The 25,509-nt window shown below is 42.7% G+C and overlaps 1 protein-coding gene across 2 annotated transcripts in view; it reads right to left on the bottom strand.

Moving 5' to 3' along the window:
* Window positions 1-25,509, bottom strand: part of TBC1D8 (TBC1 domain family member 8) — a 98,757-nt gene that overhangs the window by 36,509 nt on the left and 36,739 nt on the right. Inside the window, exon 2 of one of the 2 annotated variants that reach the window (XM_081069229.1) lies at window positions 18,522-18,632. In XM_081069229.1, the coding sequence (XP_080925355.1) occupies window positions 18,522-18,632 (111 nt within the window). Of the gene's footprint in view, window positions 1-18,476; window positions 18,633-25,509 lie in introns of both variants that reach the window. The other variant, XM_081069228.1, reaches the window with a different exon arrangement.

Below are 25,509 nucleotides of genomic sequence, written 5' to 3'. Positions count from 1 at the left end.
TCCAAATATCACGAATCTCATGTTTATGGTATCAAAACATCCAGTGTTCTCACATGCTGGACCACAGTTTGCCAGCGGACGAGGAAGACACCTGCCCCTGGACCCACAGTCTCCCCCACCATGGCCCGAGGTTTGCGAACACCTGTACCACTGCCGCACAGATGGGCCAGCCGACCAATCGGATCTCTGCTCCGTGGACATCCTGCCTCCCTGACACGTGAAATTCCTACCACCGCCAGACAAGTGACAGAAATATTTGTAATTATATGACTATTCCAGGGAGGCAAGCCCTAAGCAGCAAACCGAGTCACAATAGTCTCAGTTTCACCTGTGAGAATGCGGGAGCCTCAAGAGGGACCCAAACCCAGGTTCACAGGAAGGGCCTCTTGAGAAGGCCCTGCAGGCTGCCCGAGGGCATGGCCTAGAAAATGTCCGGGTTTACACATTTGTTCTTCATGTCCCTTAGAACATCCCTTCAAAACACACAGAAGAGGTTTCATAGTACATACGAAAACGAAAACATTAACTTGTATCTAGTAAGTTGACTTCTTTCAAAGGCAACACCACCAAAAAAATCACCCTATTATTGAAGCATTAAGCAACACGGTTCCCAAAAAGCTTGGTGGTTTTAGTTGTCCATATTCCCTCTCCAGGAGCCTCCTTGTTCTCTCCACCTGGGCACAGAGACGGTACCAGCTCCTACGACGGAACTGGCGCACAGCCAACGTCAATACAACCACTGACTTGAAGCAAGCATCGTCCTAGACAAGAAAGGTACATGCGCATCAGGTGTGTCTGGACCGGAAACAGAAACACCAGGCCAGGTTTCCAAAATGGGAAGCGGGAGAGATTCTAACTTCACAGAAATGAAGGGCTACCAGACAAACCACAGCACAGAATGATGTCGCCACAGTGAGAGGTGTGATGGTCAACAGAGCCACATGCCACTTACACAGGAGCCAGACATTTTCCTAACACTCAACTTTCTCTCCGTTACTGGCAGCTTTCCTCTCCCCTGGGTATATATGCATGTGAGGATCTCATAAATACCCCACGTATAAAAATGCCAGAAAACTCACTCTGGATTTGGGGTCGGGCAGTAGGAAAAACATCTGTGTTAGGACTGTTTGGACAGTTTGGGAAGGAGTAAACAGAAGAATCTAAGAAGGCTTCATAAGGACAAACGAGAATTTAAAACAATGGTATTTATTTCCTTGCGTTCTCTCAATGTTCAGGCATGGCATTGCCAAGGCAATGTCCTCCGGCCATCACTAAAGCCTGTCTCCTTGTCACGGAGGACTGGCTCCATGGCTCTATCCACTCAACGACTCTGTTCACGGGTTCAGGACACCCGGGCTTTGCACCAAGAGCACGTGACCAGGCTCTTAGTGAGCTGGGGCTGCTGTGACAGAACACCACAGACTGAGTGTCAGACAACAGACTATTTCCCACAGTGCTGGAGGCCAGGAGTCCAAGATCAAGGTGCCAGCAGATACGGTTCCTGGTGAGGGCTCCCTTCCTGGCTTATAACAGCTGCCTTTTCACTGTGTCCTCACATGGCCGAGAGAGAAAGAAGGCTCTCTGGTCTCTCTTCCTCTTCTCAGGAGGACTCTAATTCCATCATGGAGCCACCCTCGTGACCTCATCTAAACCTGACATCTCCCAAAGCCCTCACTTCCAAACACCGTGGCACTGGGGGCTGGGGCTTCAACATTTGACTTTTGCTAGGGTCACAATTCACTCATCACCACCAGCAACCTGCCCAGCTAGCCACAGTCACACCTCCCATCTTGCTCTTTTAGCGGCAGCCCACCTGGTGTTTAGGGGAGCTAGCTCTGGGGTGAGTGCTCATGACCCTCCTGCTGTCCACTTCCCTCCCACAAGGAGGCCCCTGTGGTGGCTGGCCCTCCAGGCTCCCCATTCCTCTCATGACCGGCAAAGACCATTTTGAAACATCAAACCGAGGGGTCTGGCCTCCACAGCGTGACCCCCTGGAAGCTTCCAGACGTTGTCTAGTGAACATAGGACCCACATTGCCTGCCTGGTTCCTCACACTCAGTGCTAGTGTGGCTTAGTGTGCATCTGGCTTACCTGTCTCTTGCTTAAAATTCCTTGCTCACTCAGCATCCTCAGAGGCCAGCTGCGCAGGGACCCACCCCCCTCCCCCAAATAAAACCCTAAATCTGGTGGGTCAGCAACAGTGTGTCTGCAGCAGGCAAAGCACGTCACCGGTTACTCTCAGGAGAGCGTCTCTGGGCCTTCACTGAAGCCAGTCAACCCGCACAGGTACCTTGGCGTTGCCAGGTCTCTTCTCCCTTCTGGCACCTTCATGTCTTCTCTTTCTAGACCCTTATCCTTTGTTATCCATCATCATAAAACCAACTGGTCATAAAACTTTTTTAAAAAGCAAGGAATTTATGGGAACGGGAGTATTTTTATTGGCCTTCAATCTTTTGCTCTACGTTTTCATGTCCTTCCTACTTACAGACACACACAAAAGACCTAGAGGGATGAGGAAGAACAAGAAAGGGAAGACAGGACTCAGTTTCGTGACCTTTCTATTCTAGACAGTCTCACTAATGTGTAATGAAGACAGTGAGGAAACGGTGGCTCCAATCTCTCTCCAGAGTCATATATATCACATGAAAGGCAAACCAGATACGGCCTCATTCTCTCCAACCTTGAAGTATCCTGGAGTCCTCCCAGGATAAACTGCATTTCAATCTTTAACTAACATTTACACAACCCTTAGATCCAGTACTTCCTAGTGTTTGGCACTTTGAAAAGCTACTCTGTGCTTGCACTTAAGAATGAGCTCTCCCTGCAATCCCATTTCCCTGTGTGTACCTTCCCAGGTGACATGAAGCAGGTTTTCCTTTATCCTGCTAGTACGCTCATAGGACCAACACAGTTACCCATTCACAGCCATCCACATGCATCTTCCTCAACTAATAACCACAGACACCACGAATAAGTTATAATCAAGTCCCAACACAGTATGTACACCATGTGGAATTAAGACTTGAAACAGTCATCAAAACACTGCACTGTTATTGTTTAAAACTTCTTCCTCGTACTGGGGAGGAGCTTATGAAAGGGAAAGAAAATTCTAAAACAAAAAGAAGCCCACACCTTGAGAGGGAAAATCACACACAAAATGCATCACTGAGCCAGAGTTAGGTTTCAGTACAATCCACTCTGTTACCCTCTTCCTGAATCAAAGACATAGTTGTATGCCTCTCCCAGCAAAGACAATCACTATGATAAAACTTTTCCACCCCACTGTCTTCTATTTCCTACAAAAGTTGCCAAATGGCAGGGACATTTTCCAAACTATAATTTCCTCTGCAAGGAAGTCTTATGACGGGCTTCAAAAATACTGTAAATCAATGCAAGCCGACCACACACCCGTGACCTCCAAGGACAGAGAAGACAAGACGCTCCACATATGTTACACCCCAACGCTCTGAACCCACACTGCAGCCACGTTTTTCAAATTACATGAATAGCCCATCAGAAAACAGTTCTTTTTAAAAAATGAAGAATGGAAACTAGAATCCTTACCCCTTTATAAAGGAACTACTGACTTGTGAAGTATGTGTTCGAGTTAGGCACAAGCACATAAATGGATTTCTGTCTGTGGGTCACGGTCAAAAACAAGTTTGAAAGCCACCACGTCACAGACATACAAGTGGGAAATGTAAAAAAGAGAAGATAAGAAAGTGAGAATGTGACATCCATGGAAGGGGCAGAATGATAAAAAGGCTACAGATGAACTCAGCACGGTAGCAGTATTCCCGCTTCTGCCATGGGCCTTCCAAGACAGAAGACAGCTGTTGCTACGGCCTGAGTTTGCCCACGCACAATCATAGGAGGAAGCCCTAACACCCAATGTGTCCATATTTAAAGACGGGGCCTCTCAGGTTTCATAGGGTCCTCCTAAGAGGAAGAGCCATCAGAGATGCCCCACGTGAGGGCACAGCCAGCAGCCAGCTGTTTGCGAGCCAAGGAGAGAGGCCTCAGGAGAAACCAACCCTGCCAGCACCTTGACCTTGGACTTCCAGCCTCCAGGACTGTGAGAAAATAAATCTGTTGTTTAAGCCACCCTGTCTGTTTGTTATAGCAGCCCACGCAGATTAATACAGCTTTCTAAAATCAAAACTTATAGGAGTATTGTGGATTGTAACAGGAGTCCAGTTAGAAAACTACACTTTGTTTTGTGAAGGTCCCTAATCCTGCAGAAAAAAGACATCTATTTCCTAAGAAAATTAAAGTTCAGTGGATCTTAAACATTACACACAGTAGTCAAAAATCAGATTTATAAATCCCTATGCAAAACTAAAATACAGTATGAGAAACCTCAATCAAGAACACACAACAACACTGACGATTTATAAATAACCAGCTCCACGTTCTAAGAAAGAACAGCCAGAGGTGGCAGACACGGGACATTTTCTGAATGCCTAGCATGAGCCAGGCATTTTGTTGGGTACGTCACACACTTAATGTGTTTATCTCCATTGAAATAGCACAGGGGAGGTACTGTTATTCCATTTTCTAGGTGCAGGAAAGAGCCACCCTGGAGGTCTGGTTCTGTCTGTAACACATGATTGAGACGGGAGCCTGGGGCACTGGGGGTGTGGGGGAGGGCGTGGGGGGCAGCTCCCAACAGCTGAGTCATTTGAAACACACACACAATATTTATTCTGTTAAGTTTTCCCTAGAGGTATTTTCAGGAAACAAAACAAGCATCTCGTTGCCTATACCTACAGTAGCTTCTGCACAAACACAGGCATAAATAATTTGATCCAAGCTTCAGTTTTAAAAAGCAACTGTTTGTCTCAGCATAATAAATGTCCAATTGAATTAATTAACTTCTCCAGCCACCTAGTTCCTAATTGACAATGCAATGGGCGTTGCTTGGGCATAGCTCAGATCTGTTCCTTTGTAATAGTAAAATATTTCTCTACTGTCCAAACACTAAACAGCTGTCTAAATGTGTGGACTAAAAGCCATACAGACACTAAGGAGCTAATGAAAAGTGTAACTGTCAAGGCAGTGTAATCCCCAAATTCCACTCAACACTCATCACGCACAGAGGAACTCAGAGACAAGGAATCTGAGTAAAAATTTAAAATGACACGGGAGAGGATTAGACCAAAGCCTTTCATTTTCAGAAGTTAAAAATAAAATGTGTTCTTTAAGTGGATACTCTAACATCTAATCTATATGTCTGAAGCAGTATCTTTACAGGAACATGCAAAGGTTCAATGTCAACGACACACCAGCACGACATACAGGATTGTTATCTGTGTATATTTCTCAGTATAGAGTTTAAGAAAGCAAGTTTTAAACTTCTTTTTACATAATTTCCTTGCCCTGTTTTGCCTTCAAATTAAAATAATGAGTCCCTAAAAGTATTTGAAGTGAAAAACAGAGAAACTCAACCTCCTTAATACTGAAAGTAAAATAGGTTTTTAATTTACAATTGCAATAGTCACTTAAATATTAGTACCATTAGGAACACTTCTCAGAAATAGAAGTAGAAATAATAACAAAGAGGTAGGAAAATTTGACCTATAACCAAAGAAAAACCAATGAACAGAAACAGACCCGAAATGACACAGATAAAAGAAATCAGTAGACAAGGATATAAAACAGGGATTATAAATACACTCCATGTGTTCGAAAAGGAGAGATTAGCACGAGAATGGTGGGAAACTAAATGGAAGACATACAAAAAAATCCAAATCAAACTTTTAGGGATACAAAAAAACTGTCTGAAATTAGAAATATACTAGATGAGATTCAAAGTAAATTAGAGGGGCCAGCCCGGTGGCTCAGGCGATTAGAGCTCCATGCTCCTAACTCCGAAGGCTGCCGGTTCAATTCCCACATGGGCCAGTGGGCTCTCAACCACAAAGTTGCCAGTTAAATTCCGAGTCCCACAAGGGATGGTGGGCAGCGCCCCCTGCAACTAAGATTGAACACGGCACCTTGAGCTGAGCTGCCGCTGAGCTCCCAGATGGCTCAGTGAGTTGGAGTGCATCCTCTCAACCACAAGGTTGCTGGTTCCACTCCCACAAGGGATGGTGGGCTGTGCCCCCTGAAACGAGCAACGGCAACTGGACCTGGAGCTGAGCTGCGCCCTCCACAACTAAGACTGAAAGGACAACAACTTGAAGCTGAACGGCACCCTCCACAACTAAAATTGAAAGGACAGCTTGACTTGGAAAATTAAAGTCCTGGAAGTACACACTGTTCCTCAATAAAGTCTTGTTCCCCTCCCCAATTAAAAAAAAAAGTAAATTAGAAATTGCAGGGGAAAAAGAGCAGGGAACTTTAGGACGTACTGTGTTTCCCCAAAAATAAAACTTAGCCGGACAATCAGCTCTAATGCGGAGCAAAAATTAATATAAGACGGTCTTATATTAATTTTTTCTCCAAAATACGCATTAGAGCTGATTGTCTGGCTAGGTCTAATTTTGGGGGAAACACAGTAGTGATAAAAACTATCTGAAGTGAAAAAATAGGAAAAAGGATTAAAAACAAGAGAAAGAACAGAGCGCCAGTGAGCTGTTGCACAATAAGCAGCAGCCTGCAAGTGTGTAATTGGGAGTCCCAGGGGAATAAAGGGGGAAGAGGGCCAGAGAATAGGAAAAATTTTTTTATATATATTCGAAGAAATAAGACCTGAATTTTTTTTCAAGTATGATGAACACTACAAACACACAGATCGAAGAATCTCAACCCCTCAATCTCAAACCCCAAGCACAAAAAACATAAAGAAAATCACGCAAATATACATAAAAATCAAATTGGTGAAAATTAGTGATAAAGAAGAAAAGGACATTATTTATAAAGGAACAAAGAATAATAGTAGACTTATTATCAAACAATGCAAGCCAGAAGATGTGGTGCAATAGCTTTAAAAAGTGACTTTACTAAAAGAAAAAAAGTTAATTTAAAAGTAATGTGAAGAAAACATGAGTGAACACACCTGTACAACTTGGGAATTCGAAACCCTTCCTAACCACGATTCAGAATCAGAAAGTGTAAGAGATGAGTTCTAAATCCCACTACATTAAAAATAAACAAACAAATCTTTGCATGGTAAAACACACCAAAAGCAAAGCCACTAAAAGACATGACAAACTGGGAAAACATTTTTTTAATTTCATCTCTCAGAAAAAGGATAATATTCCTAATAGATAGACAGTATCCAAAAATAGGGGGAAAAGAACAAACACCCAATAAAAAACTAGGCAAAGAACAAGGTTCTGAAAACAGCCCTTAAACAGGATGATGTTCAACTTTCTCATAATAAAAGAAATGAAAATTAAAACTATGCAGAAACACATAGGAGTTTGGCAAAAATCCAAAAGTTTGGGACAAAACTGATGACACCTCTGGGAAAGCAAGCACTTCCATCCACTGCTGATGGGAATTTTTAAAAAATAGCACAAGTCCAATGGAAGGAGGGGCACTTAGTAATATCTACCGAAGCTCATACTCATTCCCTTTTCGATCCAGCAATCCCACTTTGAGTAATTGATCCCAAAGACTCAGCAGCAAAAGTACAAAATTATTTATCTACCAGGTTATTCATTGGAGCGTTATTTGCCATGGCAAAAATGGAAAACACAAATGTCCATCAGTAGAGGATATGTTGAATGAACTCTGGTACTTCTACACAATGAAAGACAAAACAAAGGAGGAGATAGTCTCTTTTCTGTGATATGGAATGATTTCCAGGATATGTTGATAAGTGAAAAAGGAGATGCATGAAACAGAATACATGTGACCTGTGTAAAAGAAGGGTGGGGAAATCTAGTCTATTTGTTTGATATTTGGAAAACACAACAATAGAAAGCTTAACTAGAAAATGAAAGGTTTCCCTATGGCAGAGGGAAGGAAGCAGAGATGACAAGATGGCTTCTCTACAAATATTTTGATTTATAGGTTTGATTAACGAATCATAAAAGACCTTTATATTTTAAAAAAATTTAAATCAGTAAGGAAAAAAGCAATCCTGAACAATGAAATAAATGGATACACTTAACTGTTTATGAGGTTATTAAAATACAGGCACACCTCAGAGATGCTGTGGGTTCCATTTCAGGCCACCGCAATAAAGCGAACGGTGCAATCAAGCGAGTCACATGAATTTTTTGATTTCCCAGAACATATACAAGTTATGTTTCCTACACTGTAGTGCAACAGCATTATGTCTAAAAAGACAATGTACATCCCCTAATTTAAAAAAAACCTTTATTGTTAAAAATGCTAATTATCATCTGCGCCTTCAGCGAGTCGTCTGTTTGCTGGTGGAGGGCCTCCCCTCGACGTTGATGGCTGCTGAGTGATCAAGGTGGTGGTTGCTGAAGGTTGAGTGGCTGTGGCGATTTTTAAAAATAAGACAATAATAAAGTTTGCCACATCCGGTGATTTTTCCCTTCACGAATGATTTCCCTACATCATGTGATGTTGTTTTATAGCATTTTACCCACCATAGAATTTCTTTCAAAACTGGAGTCAGACCTCTCAAACCCTGCATCTGCTTTGTCAACGAAGTTGATGTCATAGTCTCCAATCTTTGTTGTCATTTCAACAAAGATTAACAGCACCTTCACCAGGAGTAGACATGCGACTCTTATTTTTACTTGAACACTTACAGGCCATTGTTGGGTTATTCACCGCCCCAATTTCAATATTGCTGAGTCTCAGGGAATAAGCACGCCAGAGGAAAGGGCGAGAGTGGGGCAACAGCCGGTCGAGGGAGCAGTCAGAACGCACACAACTCTTCACCATCTTATATGGGCACGGTTCGTGGCTCCCCAAAACAATTACAATAGTAAAATCAAATATCAACTGATCACAGATGAGCATAACAAATATAATAATGAAAAAGTTTGAAATAGTGTGAGAAGTGCCAAAATGTGACACAGAGACGTGAAATGAGCAAGAGCTGCTGGAAAAATGGTGTCAACAGACTTGCTCAACGCAGGGTTGCCACAAACCTATTTGTAAAAAATGTAATATCTGCAAAGCATAATAAAATGAGGTATGCCTGTAGCTACACAGAGAAAAACAACTATTTTAAACAGTATTTTGACTATACATCCATCGTTAAATATGTTCTAAGGCCAAACAGAGCTGCAAAAACTCAAATTTCATTCAGTACTTTTACTGTTAGTAGCAATGTTGGTATTATTTAGAAATAATATGTACGGGGGCTGTGGATATGTGTATGAGAGATAGCTAGATACTTGTGTGAATACTGTTAGAAACCAAGATTTTCAGTGCATAAGAAAAAAACAAATATAATATCAAAATGAAGTTATAACTGTAATTTTACAGAATTACAAAGTATGGACTCATGATTTATTGTTCTTTTTCATAACACATACTTCCTAGCTCATACTTATTTGAAAAGCCCTAGAAGCAATGACAACCCAGTAACAAGGAGCAACCCTATACCTCAGACGTAGGGGTATATGGTCCTGAAACACCATTTCCCACTAAAAAGAACTGGGAATACTTGGAGGAATGGCTGATCCCAGGCAGGAGGCAGGAAATGCATAACATGAGCATTTGACATCTTGTTGGGCAGAGAGCAAGGAAGCTTTCAAAGATGAATGGGAGTGCGACAAGTCACAGAAGCCACAGGAAAGGGCTCCAGTGAGCAGAAGATGGCACAATCTAAATATCAAAAGGACCGCAATTAACTGAAAAACACTGAATATATGAAACTCCTGGCTTATAGTGTTCACTGATCCCTTCAACTTTTCTGTATGTTTGAAAATTTTCTTAATAAAATGTTGGGAGCAGGTGACATTGACTTTGAAATGATGCTGAAAAGGGATGGAGGAGGAAAGGAAAGGAGAATGAGCCAAGAAAGCTAAAACAAAAACCTATATAACTCACTGTCACCACTGCAGATAACCAGGGCACCAATTCCGTATGCTACTAAAAGGCCATTACAGCGCACAAGTGAGCATTCTGTGCCTTCCTTTTCTGAATGTACCATGTCTCAGGGTGACCAAACAGTCCTAGTTGATGAGTTCAAGGTGACAGCCGTGAAAGGACTGATTGAATTAGAAAAATCACCATTTTGTGCTATGTAGAGAAAAAATCAATTCGGGCACTGATCATAATGGGTAAAACTACTAGATGGAAAGGTCGATGGGGAGGAATGCAATGGAAGCCATCACCTGAACTCAGGCCCTGGCCGAAGCATCGCTAAGAGTAAGACCCCAAGCTTGTGCCTCCTGAGACGACGCAGCAGAAAGATGTAGAACCACCTAGGAAGTACTCTTCTTTTTTAAAAGTTGAACCTGAATTTAATGGAGCCTTTGTAAGTCCTTTCGAGTTTTCAGAAAATGTGAAGGACTGAAACGTGAGTGAAGTGATGCCTTGAGGAAGGAAACGGACAAGCAGAGCATGTAGACATTCTACATAAAAATTGGCCCAATTTCTTCACCACGTCAATCATTGGGGGAATACAGCGGGAGGTAAGGAGACGGGGTGGAAGCTTTCCTAACTAAAAGAGACACAACAATCAAATGAGTGTGTAGTTCTTGCTGATACAGGTTAGAGCAACCAGGTTTATGAAGAATTCTTGAAGCAAGCAGGAAGCGTAAGGATACAGCGAGTACCAGTGATACCGAAGAATGCCAGTTGACTATTACCGTAACGACTGTCATTGTAGTGACGTAAGAATGGCCATATACCCAGAGATGTTTACTAAAATACTTACAGATAAAATATAATTGCTAGAATTTGCTTTAAAATATGTCAAGAGGAATAAAAGGCTCAGAGGATAAGATAAAGCAAGGTGGGCAAAACCTGATCCTAATGTACCTTGGGTAACGGTCCTCATGCACCCTGGGTAAAAAGTCCTAATGCATTTGTGTCATGCACCTGGAGGATTTCATTATATTGCCCTCATTACGTTGGGGTATGTTTGAAAATATTCATAAAAGAATTTAAAAACCCTTCTTAACAAAAAAGGCATAAACTTGGATCACTAAATCCACCTGTGAGGAACATTCTGTAAAATCAAAAGTGAAATCAGGGCAAGAAAATGGGCAGAGAATTTCACACTCCCTGAATTCCCTTAATTGTTCAATCAGGATCACTCCTGGGCCCAGGCAACACGGATACAGAAGTCTCCAGAGTATGCCAGAGAAACCAGAGAAGCAGCAAGCCTGAAGTGAGCCCTCTGGGACATCTGGAAGCCAGCCGGACACACCCAGACCAGCAAAACCAGCGGGAGAGGGCGCACTGCAGACGCCACAAAGAGTCCGAATGATTGTCTCCCATTCTACCTTTCTTTTTTTTCTTTTTTTGATCGTTAAGCAATCATTTAATTTTTTAAAAAGTCATTTACCAAAGTCATCTTATTTTGAAGCCCATATGCCTCAGTCCTTCTCTCATCTACTAAAATGAAAGGGATGAAACTAGATATTTGCTCAGACCCCCTCCAGATGGTTTCCTTTGTCAAACAAGTCACAACTCCATGCGACCTGTAACATAATAGAGGAAAGTTTGATTCTGCCTTAAAAACTTTTCAAAGTTTTTGTGTAGGTTATATTTATTCTGAAGTATGTGCAATAAAACAAATCAAGATTTAGGGAAGGAGAAATTTTATGTGGTGTCTGCAAGTATACCCCTGGTTTAAAAGCCTGTGTTGTTGTTTTTTAAATAGGACTTTTGACCTCCAAATTTCCTAAGTCGAAAAATCAGACTCAGGATTTGCCTGCTTTTTAAATAACTATAAGCAACACCCCTAATAGAAGACCATTTCCAGTGAGTTGAATTATTTGAGCACAAGCAAAATTACTTTTTTAAACAGTATGAGCCTGGTGTCAGAAGCTTCCCAGTAGAAAAGAAACATTAGCCATGGCACCCTTCAGCCATTTCTAAGTGTAAAGCCCACGTGGAAAATGCCAGCCTGTATTCTTCTAAGGAAATCCCAAGCAACCAGAAACAAGTGTGACACCTACAGTGAGTGCACCCAGAAAAGGCTCTAACTTTCCTCCCGCCTCAAAGACTTTCCTTGAAGTGCACAGTAAGTTCTGTTCTTGAAAAAGATCTGGCTGGCACTTCCTTTGCTGCCCTGACACAGAGTTCACCAAGACATTAATCTGATCCATGCTGGAACATTTCCTCCCATAATAAAATTCGCTCTCCAAAGACAAAGCAAAGAGTAACGTAGAATACAAGAAACTAAAACTCCAGCCATGGTCAAGGGCAGCGATCAGAGGTGACAGCACATCAGAAAGGACACTCTGAGAGACAAGAAACTAAAACTCCAACCATGGTCAAGGGCAGCGATCAGAGGTGACAGCACATCAGAAAGGACACTCTGAGAGAACGTTCTGTAAGAACACGCACCTGGGCCACCAGGGAGGCACCCCGACACAAGATGTGGTCCTGGCAAGTCACTAAGCCACCTGCACCTTGCTTCTTCGGTCTCCAAAGCCAACAGTTATACCTGCTAATACGCTGTGGAGAGGGTCAAATGAGAAAGCACTTTTTAAAATGGAAAGCGTAACTCCTGTGACTCCCAATTTCTTACCACATAAGGCACGTTCTGATGAGCAAAAATATCAGCTTCCTTTAATGACCTTTGTCAATTTCAAAATCATGTTTTCCCATTTTCATAAATCTGAAATACTAACGAAGTTTGTTCAAACTACATACATACCCCCTCCCAAGACACAGATATGCATCTGCCCAGCCAGGGGGGTGTCTGCCCCTGGTCACCTTGACCTCTCTGCTTTCTGCTGTTGTAAGATGGTATCTCTCACACCTGTTACCACTTGGCTTCTCCCTTTTTTCTGTTTTCCTGCTCTCCCTCATTTCACTCAAGACCATGGGACAGACCCTGGCAGGGTCTTTGGACTTACACTGCCAAAAACAAGAATCACACAGCTAACTCGGCACTCTGGAGTGCAAACTCAGATCTGTAAAGATGTGAACGCTATTAAAAGGCAATCTGTACAAAGGCTTGATGAGTTTCTCATCAGCTTCTGCAATCTTGGCCCTGGTCCTGGCAGGACAACACCCCGATTACCTCTGAGCATAGCTATCAAGTCCATTTGAGTAACCAGAAAAGACAATCTACTCCATATTTCATTCATCGGCATTAAAAGGTCAAATTATTGCATAATCAGTTCAACTCCTGGAATGATCTCGGCAGATAAGCCAGAGTCTCACCTGGGCTTTTCTCCTTCCTGAAAACCAGGCAAAGACAAGAGCAAGGCAATGTCTAGGGGCAAGGTAAAGAATAAAAAGTGTGTCCACAACACATCAGGAGCACTAAGAGTCACCTACCAACAGGGACAGGAATTAATAGATCGGTAACTCACAGCCTGGTGTGGCCTGCACCTCACAACAGTAGGACAAAGCATAGGCTGAGACTGTGAGACACAGAGAAATGGCGACAAAGTCTCCTCATTCTTCCCAGGGCCCCAAAGAGCTCTTGACAGTCCAGGAGTCAATTCAGTCAAAAGCCACAAGCCGACCAACCCACAGGCTGGAGCCCTATCTCCAATCTCCACCGGCTTTTTCCCCTCCTCTTCTGAGCCTGACTAGCAATTGGTTCCTGGGATTCCACTCTCCTGGTTCCTCACGCCATGTCCTCGGTTTCCAGTCATGCGCCAATCATTATAGATCTGATTTCAAAAAGAAACCAGACATGCAGTGGATTCTTCTCCAGCCCTACATGGAAGGAAACTCTGACACCCGCTATGACGTGGAAGGACCTCGAGGACATCATGCTGAGGGAAATAAGCCAGTCACAAAGGACAAGGACTGTGTGATTCCACTTGCATGATGTCCCTCATGTAGTCCAATTCGGAGAGAAAGGAAGTAGAGTGGTGGTTCCCAGGGGCTGGGGGAAGGAGGAAAGGGGAGTTAGTGCTTAGTGGGTGTGGAGTTTCAGTTTGGGACGATAAGAAAGTTCTGGAAATGGATGGAGATGGATGGTGTGAGTGTACTTAATGCCACTAAACTGTACACTTAATGGTCAAGATGGTAAATTTGATGTTATGTGTATTTTACTACAATAAAAATTTAAAAATTCAGAGAAGGAAAGATCTGTTTTGCAAGTTTCTCTACAGCTCAACGGTCCTGGTGGCTCATTACAGAGCTCCAGATCCAGGCCCCGGCCAGACCTGGAATGTTCTTAGAAGGGGCCCAAGAAGTCCCCTGTGTGATCCAGGCGCCACCTCCCCTCCTCGCACACAGGCGTCTTTACTGCCGAGCCTACTACCTTCTTTCCCACACTTCACCACTCATTTGCCCACTTGCTCTTGACCTAACACCAGGCTCTGTCCTGGGCCCTGGAGGGTCAGTGGCAAACATGACTCTGAGAAAACGTATTTTCAGTATGGAGGTAAGCAAAAAGAAAAGAAAGAATAAAAATGACCATAGTGATGAGTATCAAGTGCTGGAACAAAGGAAGCAGTTGGCAGGGAGTCAGGGAGGCCTCAGGGTGTGAGGTGGGCGACATCTGGGCTCTGACCGGAATGACAGGGCATGCTCCCCTGTCCACCTCCTTCTAAACAACTCATAGCCACTCAACAATATAAGTTATCCACTAAAGCTATGTTTATAAAGCCTTGGGAGTCTTTGGTCCACATAAGTTAAAAAATAATCATAACAGCAACTTCTCTTATCTCCTTCCAACCAGTCATCCACAGATCTCTGTTGCCAAATAATAATATTGTTTGCCCATGAAATTATCTACCCATCTCTTCCACTTCTGCTTTAAAAGAAACAGGAACAAAAAAAACTTCTCCTCAAGGCTTTCCTATGTCTTCCCATACTGCCGTGAGAGCAGCCAAAATCCAATGAAGATATAAATCATTCTTGCAGGCCACTCTTCCTGTTCTTACCCCACGTCCTGGTGCCGCCCAGGCCCTTCCTACTGTTCTTGTTTATGCTTTATCTGAGACTTGAAACTCTGGGCAGGAATCCTTTCTCAATGCTCAAGACACAATCAAATATTAAATAGGGTGGGGCAATCACGCAGTGCAAGATGCCCAAGTAACTGCCGGAAGAGGCCTAAACATCTCAGTCAATCCCACAAACCCCGGACGCAAACACCCTCACCATTCTCCCTTCCTGAACCCAAGACGAGGTGCCCTGGGAAGTACAGCTGCTTACTGAGGGCGCCTGCTGTGGCCACGATGACAAAAGAAAGTGGAGCATCTATGGACCTGCTAAGGGTCAGGTCCACGGCAAATATCTGGCTAAGTGGAAACGAGAGGAAGTAGATCTCGGCTCAACAGAAAGAAAGGTTTAGGGGTTAAACCTGCTCGGCGTGGGGGCCAGTGTAAGCTGCTACAGCCATGACAGCAGGCGATTTGGAGAGAAGATACACAGGGCATTCCAAACATGTATCCCTTTGATGGAGCCATATGAGCTCTTCAAGGGTCCTGTCCTGTCTCGCTTTCCTAATCCTTGTTCCCCCTGTACCTGCCATTTCCAGATTGCTGTCTGTATCCCTGAGACCACTGGTGGAAGCCAGATGGAAGGACACGCTCTGACCAATCCCGACCCCAAGCACGCATCAGGTACGTGTCAGGCATCAAACCTTTCAAACAGACGGTGGGTGGGGACTGCGAGGGAACTGGGATGTTTAAGGGCACAGATGTTCGTTTAAGTTTTTAAAATACTTTTAAAATCAGAAACAAGCATCGAATAAAGGATTGGATGAGTAAATTAGGCAACAGTGATAAGGTTGAACGAGGTGTCACTATTAATGATGATACTGTTCCCTGTGGCTCCAAGGTGCTCGGGAGCCCAGACTGGCTACTGTCAGCATCCTGGGCTACAAGGATTCAGGAACTGAGCGCAGTCCCCACCCTGCCAACTCCCCAAAAGCCAATCTAGTGAAGAAACAAAAATCCAATAGCCCCATCAAAAGCCTCAAATCCACAGCGAGACCAAGTCTTTGCCTGGGCAGAGTGAGAGGGGAGAAATGTGAGAAATGGGAACAGGGCCCCCCCTCCCCCGCCCCACATCCCACATCCAGTCCACTGGTCCTCTCTTACTCTGTCCCCAAAACACAAGTTAAGGGGCTGGCCCGGTGGCTCAGGCGGTTAGAGCTCCATGCTCCTAACTCCGAAGGCTGCTGGTTCAATTCCCACACGGGCCAGTGGGCTCTCAACCACAAGGTTGCCAGTTCAACTCCTCGAGTCCTGCGAGGGATGGTGGGCTCCGCCCCCTGCAACTAAGATTGAACATGGCACCTTGAGCTGAGCTGCCTCCCGATGGCTCAGTTGGTTGGAGTGCGTGCTCTCAACCACAAGGTTGCCAGTTAGATTCCTTGAGTCCTGCAAGGGATGATGGGCTGCTTCCCCTACAACACAACAACAAGGATACCCGAGTTCAAAGCAGCCAAGTATGGGATACACTGCCAAAAATGGAATTAACTCAGAGAAAAGGGTTATGAACAGCATGGAGAGTACAGTTGAAAAAGAGAAAAATCAGACAAAAATGAAAAGCAGACCACAGCTGCTCAACATGAAGTGTCCCTGACGTGGAGAATCCAATAAATGGAACATAAATGCACTTTTAAAAAAAGTATATATACAGAATGATGTAAGAAAATTTCCTGAAATCTTCATATAGAAATAGAAAGAGCACATCAAGTTCCAGAAAAATTTAACACAATGTGCTCAAAGCAGTGACAAATTGGAATCACATTACTAAAGTTCAACAATAAAGACAGTTATATGCACAAAAAGCACATCACCCAAAAGGGCGGATGTGGGAGGGGGTAGAATCAGACCTGCGTGAGATTTCTCCCCCTGCCACGTTAAATGCTGAAACACCCCAGAGCCACAGCCATCAAGCTCTAGAGTATGGCCAGACACTATCATACACAGCCAAGGCATCATTCAAGTTCAAAAGCAAGGGACACACATTTGTAAATGTGAGTCATTATTGGGGTTTGAAAACAGGAATCTAGCCAATTAAGAGATGAGACAAAAAAAAAAAAAAGATTTTACATTGGGAAAGCCATTCCTGAGTAGAAGCATTAAACTAATTTAAATACAGAACTAGGCCAAACAATGATGGAAAGCATGGTTACAGAACAGAACAGGAATTACAATGTAACATTAACAATGAAACTTTTTAAAATGAGCGATTAAAGGAGCAGGGGAAGAATAGCAATGCCGGCCTCCTTGTGCTTCGGGATCCGGAATCAATGAACAATGTCAGAATTGAAACATTGTTTTAAAAAGCCACAATTCTAATCTTGTAATGCTTTCAAACATCTCTTCCCTTAAGCTGACTTGAACCTTTTAGAAAATAAGCTCTCGTGTTAAAGAAACATTTATTTGAAGTTTCTTTGGTTTCACTGCAGCTTTCCTTTTATTGTAATCCAGTGAAAACTTGACTGATGGCCACCTGGGTGGCTAGGATATGGGGACAGAGATCATTTCCTCTTTGCACCTTTCCGTGTTAATTGATATCTTTATATTGAGCATGCATCGTATTTATCATTTTAGGCAAGTACAGACTGGATTGTCTTAATTAAAAAAAAAAAAAAGGACTGGAAAAAAAAATAAAAACATGCCCAGACCTCAGCCGTGGTGAGTACTAGATGGTGGGATATAGGTGACAACTTTCTTCTTCGTTCTTTTCTGCCTTTTTCCGGGGGGGAAAAAAATCCAATGTTGTGAAAGAATGCAAGGTGCTGTGGGAAGTCTATGGTAGCTAATAAAATGATAAGAAAAGCAAAACCAAAAGAAAAAAAAACCATTACATGTGTATACGCAGATGTGTAGACAGAAGAGTGATTTGCACTCTTACAGGTGATAGGAGACTTCTTTTTCTTTCCCTCTGACCTATTTTTTTAAGTTCTGGAAGGTGAACACCTTGTTACTTGTGCAAGTAAAAAGACACCTCTTGTTTCGGTTTGTAAGTCAAAAGAGCTTCTCAGGATGTAAGGACTGTGTGCCCCAGAGGCGTCTGCCTGGTGAGGGGAAAGCTGGCTGGTGCCTCCAGGAGGGGCTGCACCTCAGGTGGACAGGATGAGAAGGCCATTCCTACATCCCCAGAGGGCCTAGCAGCCCAGTGACTATCTTGGTGCACATGTGGAACGAGGGGTGAAGACCCCACATCAGACACAGCCCCAGACACTTCCCCCATCACAACAGGTACACGCGCCCCAGAACACGCTGGTTATGTCAGGCACAAGATTAAGAAAACGGCTCGACTCATAGTCAACAACACACAGCAGCGTGGAACCACACACCACTCGAAAGCCTGGCATGCCCCAGATAAGTGGTCCAAGTTTATTGCCTTGATGCGCTGTTGATGGTTAAGGAAAAGAGGTCAGAGAAGCAGAAGAGGTTCTAAACAGAGTTACCTTCAAGCTCCCATCGCCAGCATGCAGGCAGGTACTCAGCGTGCTCAAAAGGTTTGCAAATTCCACCTGGAACAAAACTCACCCGTGGCTATGGCCCAGTAAACGTCTGGTCCACTCAGTAACTCACCACATGCTATGGGAGAATAAACCTGGGACCCGGGAACTTGAAGCAGGATTCGAAATGGAGCCACCCGTGCACTGGAGTCTAGCACAGCATCCAGAGCGCCGACCAGGCGACCTTGAAAAGAAAAAAGAAAGTGCACCTCTGAGACGGGGGCTGACCACAAACAGCCCACCTGCAGTGCCCCTCCCCGCACACGCATGGGCCCTGCGGTCTGTACCTGGGCCCCACACCACCGCCAGCCAGTGCTTCGCACCTCGCAGGGGCCCAAGTTCCGTGTGGCCCAGGCCTCTGGCTGCCTTGGACCCGTTTCCTGGCACTGGAAACAGGACCTGGCATTTCTGGGCACTCGGCACAGATTGGCAGAATCAGTGACTAAGTGAACGAGGGGCTCTGGACAAGTCACCTAACCTCACTAGGTGTTTGCCTTCCTCAGTGTCTTAATACAGGAGGCACCATGAGCCAGTAAATCAGAACTTTGGATCTGGAGGCAGAATGCCTGACTTGAATCCCGGCCCCGCCACTGTCACGCTGTGTAACCTTGGGCAAGTTATTTAACCTCTCTGTGCCCCGATTTCCTTGTTTGTAAAATGGAATAGTCACAGTATACCTACCTCATCGGGTAACTGTGAGAATTAAACAAGTGAGTGCATTTAGCATGCAAAGAGCTTAGGCTATCACCTGGCCATAAAAAGTACTATATAAGTGTTATTATTTGCCCATCGTTATTATTTGACCATCATCTCAAAGGTGAAGAAGAACCTCTGCCCTCTCCAGAAGGGCACTGTAGGAAGCAAAGAAGAAAATACAGCGCAGTCCTTCACAGACCCTAGGACACAACATAAAGTTTATCATTCTGTTGTCAGGAACAGTGTCATGAATCAACAGCAGACCAAGAAAAAATGAAGCAGCAGCCTCGACTCCTCCATAATCTTCTATTGCCTGGGAATCAAGATGGCTGAGAGGCTTGAGCTCCTAAATTTACGTTACATATAATTCTTTAGTAATAAATAGGCCCTAAATTAGGGCCACAAGCTGCCCAAGCAGTGTGTGTGTGTGTGTGTGTGTGTGTGTGTGTCTGTGTGTACACACATATACTTTTGTGTTTTTCAACAACCTCAAACAAAAAGAAAAGTTGATTAGGGAGTAAGCTACTGATGAACACCCTATCATCCTCAAACACTGTAGTCATATATTTCACAAAAACAACCACATAAAACAGTACAACCACCAACTTCAGAAAATTAACACCAATACATTCCTACACTCTAATCCTCAGATTCCATTCAAATGTTACAAAATATCCCAATAACATCCTTTGTTACAAGGGACCCAGTTCAGAATCAAACATTGCATTTAGCTGTCATTTTTCTATACTCACACAGACCAAAGAGACATTTCTCAACCTTTGACTTTCATGACCTTGACACTTTCAAAGATTATGGGCCAATTTTTCTGTAGAAATGTCCCTCAGTTTGGGTTTGATGTTTCATCATAACTGTCTCATCATTTGATTCAGGTTATAAGTCTTTGGCAAAAGTCACAGAAGTGATACATTCTTTTCCTCACAGTGTCAGTTTGTCCTATTACTGTAAAATTCCCTTTCACCACTCCATTAAGATAGTGTTTGCCAAGCTGTTACACTGTGAGGTTACCCCCTTTTCCTCTTTGTAATTAACAAGGACTCTGTAGAGAGGTACTTTGAAAATTATGTAGATTTCCCATTCCACATCAAATTTAATTTATTCATTTATTTATATCAGTATGGTTTCATGTTTTCCTACTTTATTCAATGGATTACAATCCACTATTATCAATATTTTGATGTTCAAATTGTCTCATATTTAGCCAGTGGAAGCCCCGTTAAGCTGATTTCCGTGTCCTTTGGATGTGTCCCCATCACTCTTTTGTACTTTCTGGTGTAATAAAATAATCCAAGTTCGTCTTGTACTTTTGCTGCTCCGGCCCTGGAATCAGCCATTTCTCCAAGTTTCTCCAATGGTACGTAAAAGCCAAAAATCTGGGAGCCACATGTGCTCATTGCTAATGGGGTGCTTGCTTCGAGAACACCTCAGTGGAGAAAGCTAGGGACTGTATGTCTGTATGTATATATAGTATATGCATATATGTGTTTGCACATTTATACACATTCACTCATGTTACCTACTTTTCTTTTTATGGATATCTACAGATATAAAAATCTATGAGTTGACCTCCAATTGAGGTCTGGTGCTTCCGACAGCGATCCAATACCACAGCGCTCATTCTAGTTTCTTTCCATACGTCCAACTCCCTTCTCCAACACAGAAAAACCTGACTTCCATTATTCTTAGTCTATTCACTTAGCTGATCAATGTTCCTGTTGATACCCTGTTACCTTCCTGGCAGGTGCCCTCCTCACGCTCTCCAGGTTCCAACATCACATACACCCCATGCCCGACAACAACCTGGATCTGTCCCACTCACTGGTTTTAGAGAAAGAAGGAAGAAAGGATACATGGGTGTTTACAGCTATTATTCTTTAGGTGGCTCAGTTTTTTACTCCTTACTGGCTTGCTCGTAAATTACAAATAATGGAGAGCGTCTGAAAGCTGTCTGCTGGATAAAGGGTCTGCTGCTTTAGAATCTGAGCAGCAGCTTAGGGAGCTGTGTGATTAAAAACACAGGTGGGAGGGGGTAGGATGAAAGATGCATTTGTGCAAGGAAGGCAAACATGTTTTATCTATGAAAGATTGGGGGTGGGAGAGACGACAGGGAAGCGGATTGGGATTAGACAGGAGCTGGAACTCTCACCCATCCCACACACACACACTGGCACTCCCACAAACATTAAGAGGTCGGTTGTAGAATCCGTATCAAATTTGGTAAAAATAAAAATCTGAGCAACAAAAGAAGGAAGCAGGAAGGGTGTGCAGTAACTTAGAGCAGCCACCACACAGAAAAAGTCTTTTTGATTGGAAAGCGTGGTGATTTCTCTCTTCGAGACCCAGGAGTAATGGTCAGGACATTTGATGCAACAGACCCAAGCAATCTGACCCCTTCAACTGGGGAAGGCAGCAATGGAAAATGCGACAGGGGACTTCCGGTTTCAGCTCCAACACATAAAGGGCTTGGAAGTCACCACGCCCATCCTAACAACAAGAAAAAGCTGAGAAAATTGAAAATCGATGACTTTTTCTTGGATGCATCAGAGAACTAAGGTCAGAGATCAAACCATAACCCCCAAATCTGGAGAGACTAGAGAGCCCAGAATCACAGTCGAGACCCACTCACCTGGAAAAGCAGCAGCGGGAGCCATCAACTGGTAGGAACACGTAAATGGTGGCTTTAACTAAATGGCTGGGAGCTGAGTGTGGAGTAGCATGAGAGTGAGAAACTCCTAGACACCGTGGTTTTAGGGCCCCCCCAACCAGTTTTACCGCTGGGAACCACAGAAGGTTCTCACTATGAAGAACCAAGAAACGTCTCTGCCAGGGGCAGGAAGAGTCATCACTGGTGAATATGCTCAGAGCACCCTCCAGAACAAGGGCCCTCTTTCCAGGGGAGACTTTCCAGAGCCTATCCCAGCTGGGGGAAGGGCATTTCTCAACCTCCAAGCCCCTCTGGCCTCCCTGTCTCACCTGGGGGGTGAGGGTGGAGGCGGCTGAGAAACACTATAAAACACTACACAGGGCACAGCCCAGACACACTGAAAGACTGAGACTCGCTGCTAAGATCACAGGACACTTCCCCTCCCCCATACTTCACCAGTGTATTAACAGGTTCCAGTATGATGACTGTGGATGACAGCTGAAAGGGCTAAGACGCTAGATGAGGAGGAGCTCTTAAAGAAGCCTAAAGACAAAGGGAGAGACCAAAATAAGGACACCTGGGGAATCTGAAACCTCTGGCACTGCAGCAAACACGAGACACTGCCCAAGTCATAGGCAGGATAACATATAACTCACACTAAAGAACTGCTAGTTCTTTAGTTCTTACGACCCGATACATCATGTCTGGCTTTCAACAAAGAAATTACAACACATGTTGAAAGACAAGAAAAAAACAGTCTGATAGATTAAGCAGGCAGAAAAATCAGTAAGGATATAGTTGACCTAAATAGCACTATAAATCAACTGTATCTAAAAATGGCATGTATAAAATATTCTATCCAATAACAGCCACATGCACGTATCAAGGTATGTTTTATGGCCCAGAATATGCCCTAACAAATTTAAAAAGAATAGAAATCGCATACAGTATGTTCTCAGATCACAAAGGAATTAAACTAGAAATCAATAACAAAGATCACTGGAAAATACCCAAATCTATGGAGGTCAAACACACGTCTAAATAACACATACATCAAAGAAGAAGTCTTAAGAGAAATTTTAAAATATTTGAACTAAATAAAATGAAAACACAACTTAGAAAAATTTGTGTGAGCAACAAAAGCAGGGCGGTGTTGCAATAGGTGCATAAATTAGGAAACAATAACTAAAAATCAGTAATGTAAACATCTCCTCTAGGAAATGATAGAAAGAAGAGCAATTTAATCATAAATACAGCAGAATAAAATAAAAATTGAGCAAAAATCAGCAAAATTGAAAACAAAATAATAGAGAAAAATGAATAAAATCATAAGGTGTTTCTTTGAAAAGATCAATGAAATTGATAAACCTCTATCTAGGCTAATGAAAGAAAAAGGAGAGAAGTTACTAATTACTAATATCAGAAATTAAAAGGGGGTCATCACTATTAAAAGGATAATAAAGGAATACTATGAACAACTTAATGCCCACAAATTTGATAACTTACATGAAGTAGATCAAGTCCTTGACACAAATTATTATGCTAAAATGCACACAAGGAGAAATGAATGATTTGAATAAGCCTACATCTATTAAAGAAATTAAATCAATAATTAATAGCCTGCCAAAAAAATATTAAACACCAGGTACAAACGGTTTCACTGGTGAATTATACTAAACGTTAAGGAAGACATGACGATAATTCTCTACAATCTCTCTCTAAAAACAAAAGCAGAAGGAACACTTCCTACCTCATTCTATGAGGGTAGCATTACCATAATACTAAAAACAGATAAAGATATTACAGTAAAAGAAAACTACAAACCAGTATTTCCCATGCAAACATCCTCAACAAAATATTAGCAAATCAAATCCAATAATGTATTTTAAAAACTTGTACACCATGAACAAATGGGACGCACTCCAGGCATGCAAGCTTGGTTCAGCATTGGAAAACACCAATCAAGGTTCTGCACATCAACAGGCTACAGAAGAAAACTCATATACTCATACCAGTTGATACAGAAAAAGCATTTAATAAAATCCACCATCCATACATGATTTTACAAAACTCTCAACAAAGTAGGAATCAAGAACCTCTTTAGCTTGATAAAGAACATCTACAAAAACCCTATGGATAACACATATTTAAATGATGACAAACTGGACACTTTCCTTTTAAGATGAGGAACGAGGCTGAATATTCAACATTGTATGGAAGTCCTAGCTAGTGCAATAAGACAAGAAAAGGAAACAAAAGGTATACAGATAGGGAAGGAAGAAATAAAACTGTCTTTGTTCACAGATGACATGCTTATCTTTGTAGAAAATCCCAAAGAATCCAAAAAAAAAGAAAAAAGAAAGAAAGAAAACAAAGGAAAAGAAAAAAACCTATGGAACTAATAAATACAGCAAGGTTGCAGGACACATGGTTAATACAACAACTGCTTTCCTACATACCAACAATGAACAACTGGAATTTGAAAAAAAAATTCTAAATACCACTGACAATAGCAAATGGTATTTTTATTAGGTACAAGTCTAACAAAATATGCATAGGACCTATATGCAGAAAAATACAAGACTGATAAAAGAAATACAAGAAGATCTAAATAAAAAGATATTCCATGTACATGGATTGGAAAATTCAGTTCAGCCCATCTTGACCTACAGATTCAGTGCAATCTCAATAAAAATCCCAGATTTTGTAAATACTGACAAATTGTTTTAAATAAAAAGCTAATGGGGGCTGGCCCGGTGACTCAGTCGGTTATAGCTCCATGCTAACTCCGAAGGCTGCCGGTTCGATTCCCACATGGGCCAGTGGGCTCTCAACCACAAGGTTGTCGGTTCAACTCCCACAAGGGATGGTGGGCTGCCCCCCCTGCAACTAGCAACGGCAACAGCAACTGGACCTGGAGCTGAGCTACACCCTCCACAACTAAGACTGAAAGGACAACAACTTAACTTGGAAAAAAAAAGAAAGTCCTGGAAGTACACACTGTTCCCCTTCCCCAATAAAATCTTTAGAAAACATAAAAGCTAATGTCTTAGAGCCAGCACAACACTGAAGAAGAACAAAGTTGGAGAATTCACACTACAATTTTAAGACTTACTACAAAAAGCTACAGTAATCACGACAGTGTAGTATTGACAACAGGGTACACCGGTCAATGGAACAGAACAGAGAGCCAGAAACAGACCCACACAAATAAATCAACTGCCCTTTGACAAAGGAACAAAGGTAATTCAATGGAGAAGGACAGTCTTTTCAACAAATAGTTCTAGAACAAATGGATATCCACATGCAAAACAACAACAACAAAACTAAGACACAGACCTACACTTTTCCCAAAAACTAAACCAAAATGGATCACAGACCTAAATGTAAAATGCAAAACCACAAAACTCATAGAAGAAAATACAGGAGAAAATCTAGATCACCTTGGGTTTGGTGATGAGTTTTTAAAGACAACACCAAAAAATATGATCCATGAGGGGGAAAAAAAAACTGGTAAGTTAAGACATTATTAAAATTAAAAGCTTTTGCTCTGCAAAAGAAGACACTTAAGAGAATCAAAAGACAAGCCACCAACAGGAAAAACTATTTGCAAACACATATCTGATAAAGGACTGGTACCCAAAATATACAAAAACTTCTTAAAACTCAATAAGAAAACAACCCAATTAAAAATAGGCAAAAG

This window comes from Rhinolophus hipposideros (assembly GCF_964194185.1).
Source record: "Rhinolophus hipposideros genome assembly, chromosome: 12".
Taxonomy (NCBI): Eukaryota; Metazoa; Chordata; class Mammalia; order Chiroptera; family Rhinolophidae; genus Rhinolophus; species Rhinolophus hipposideros.
The sequence above is the reverse complement of the archived record's forward strand: the minus strand, read 5'-3'. Positions and strand labels throughout refer to the sequence as shown.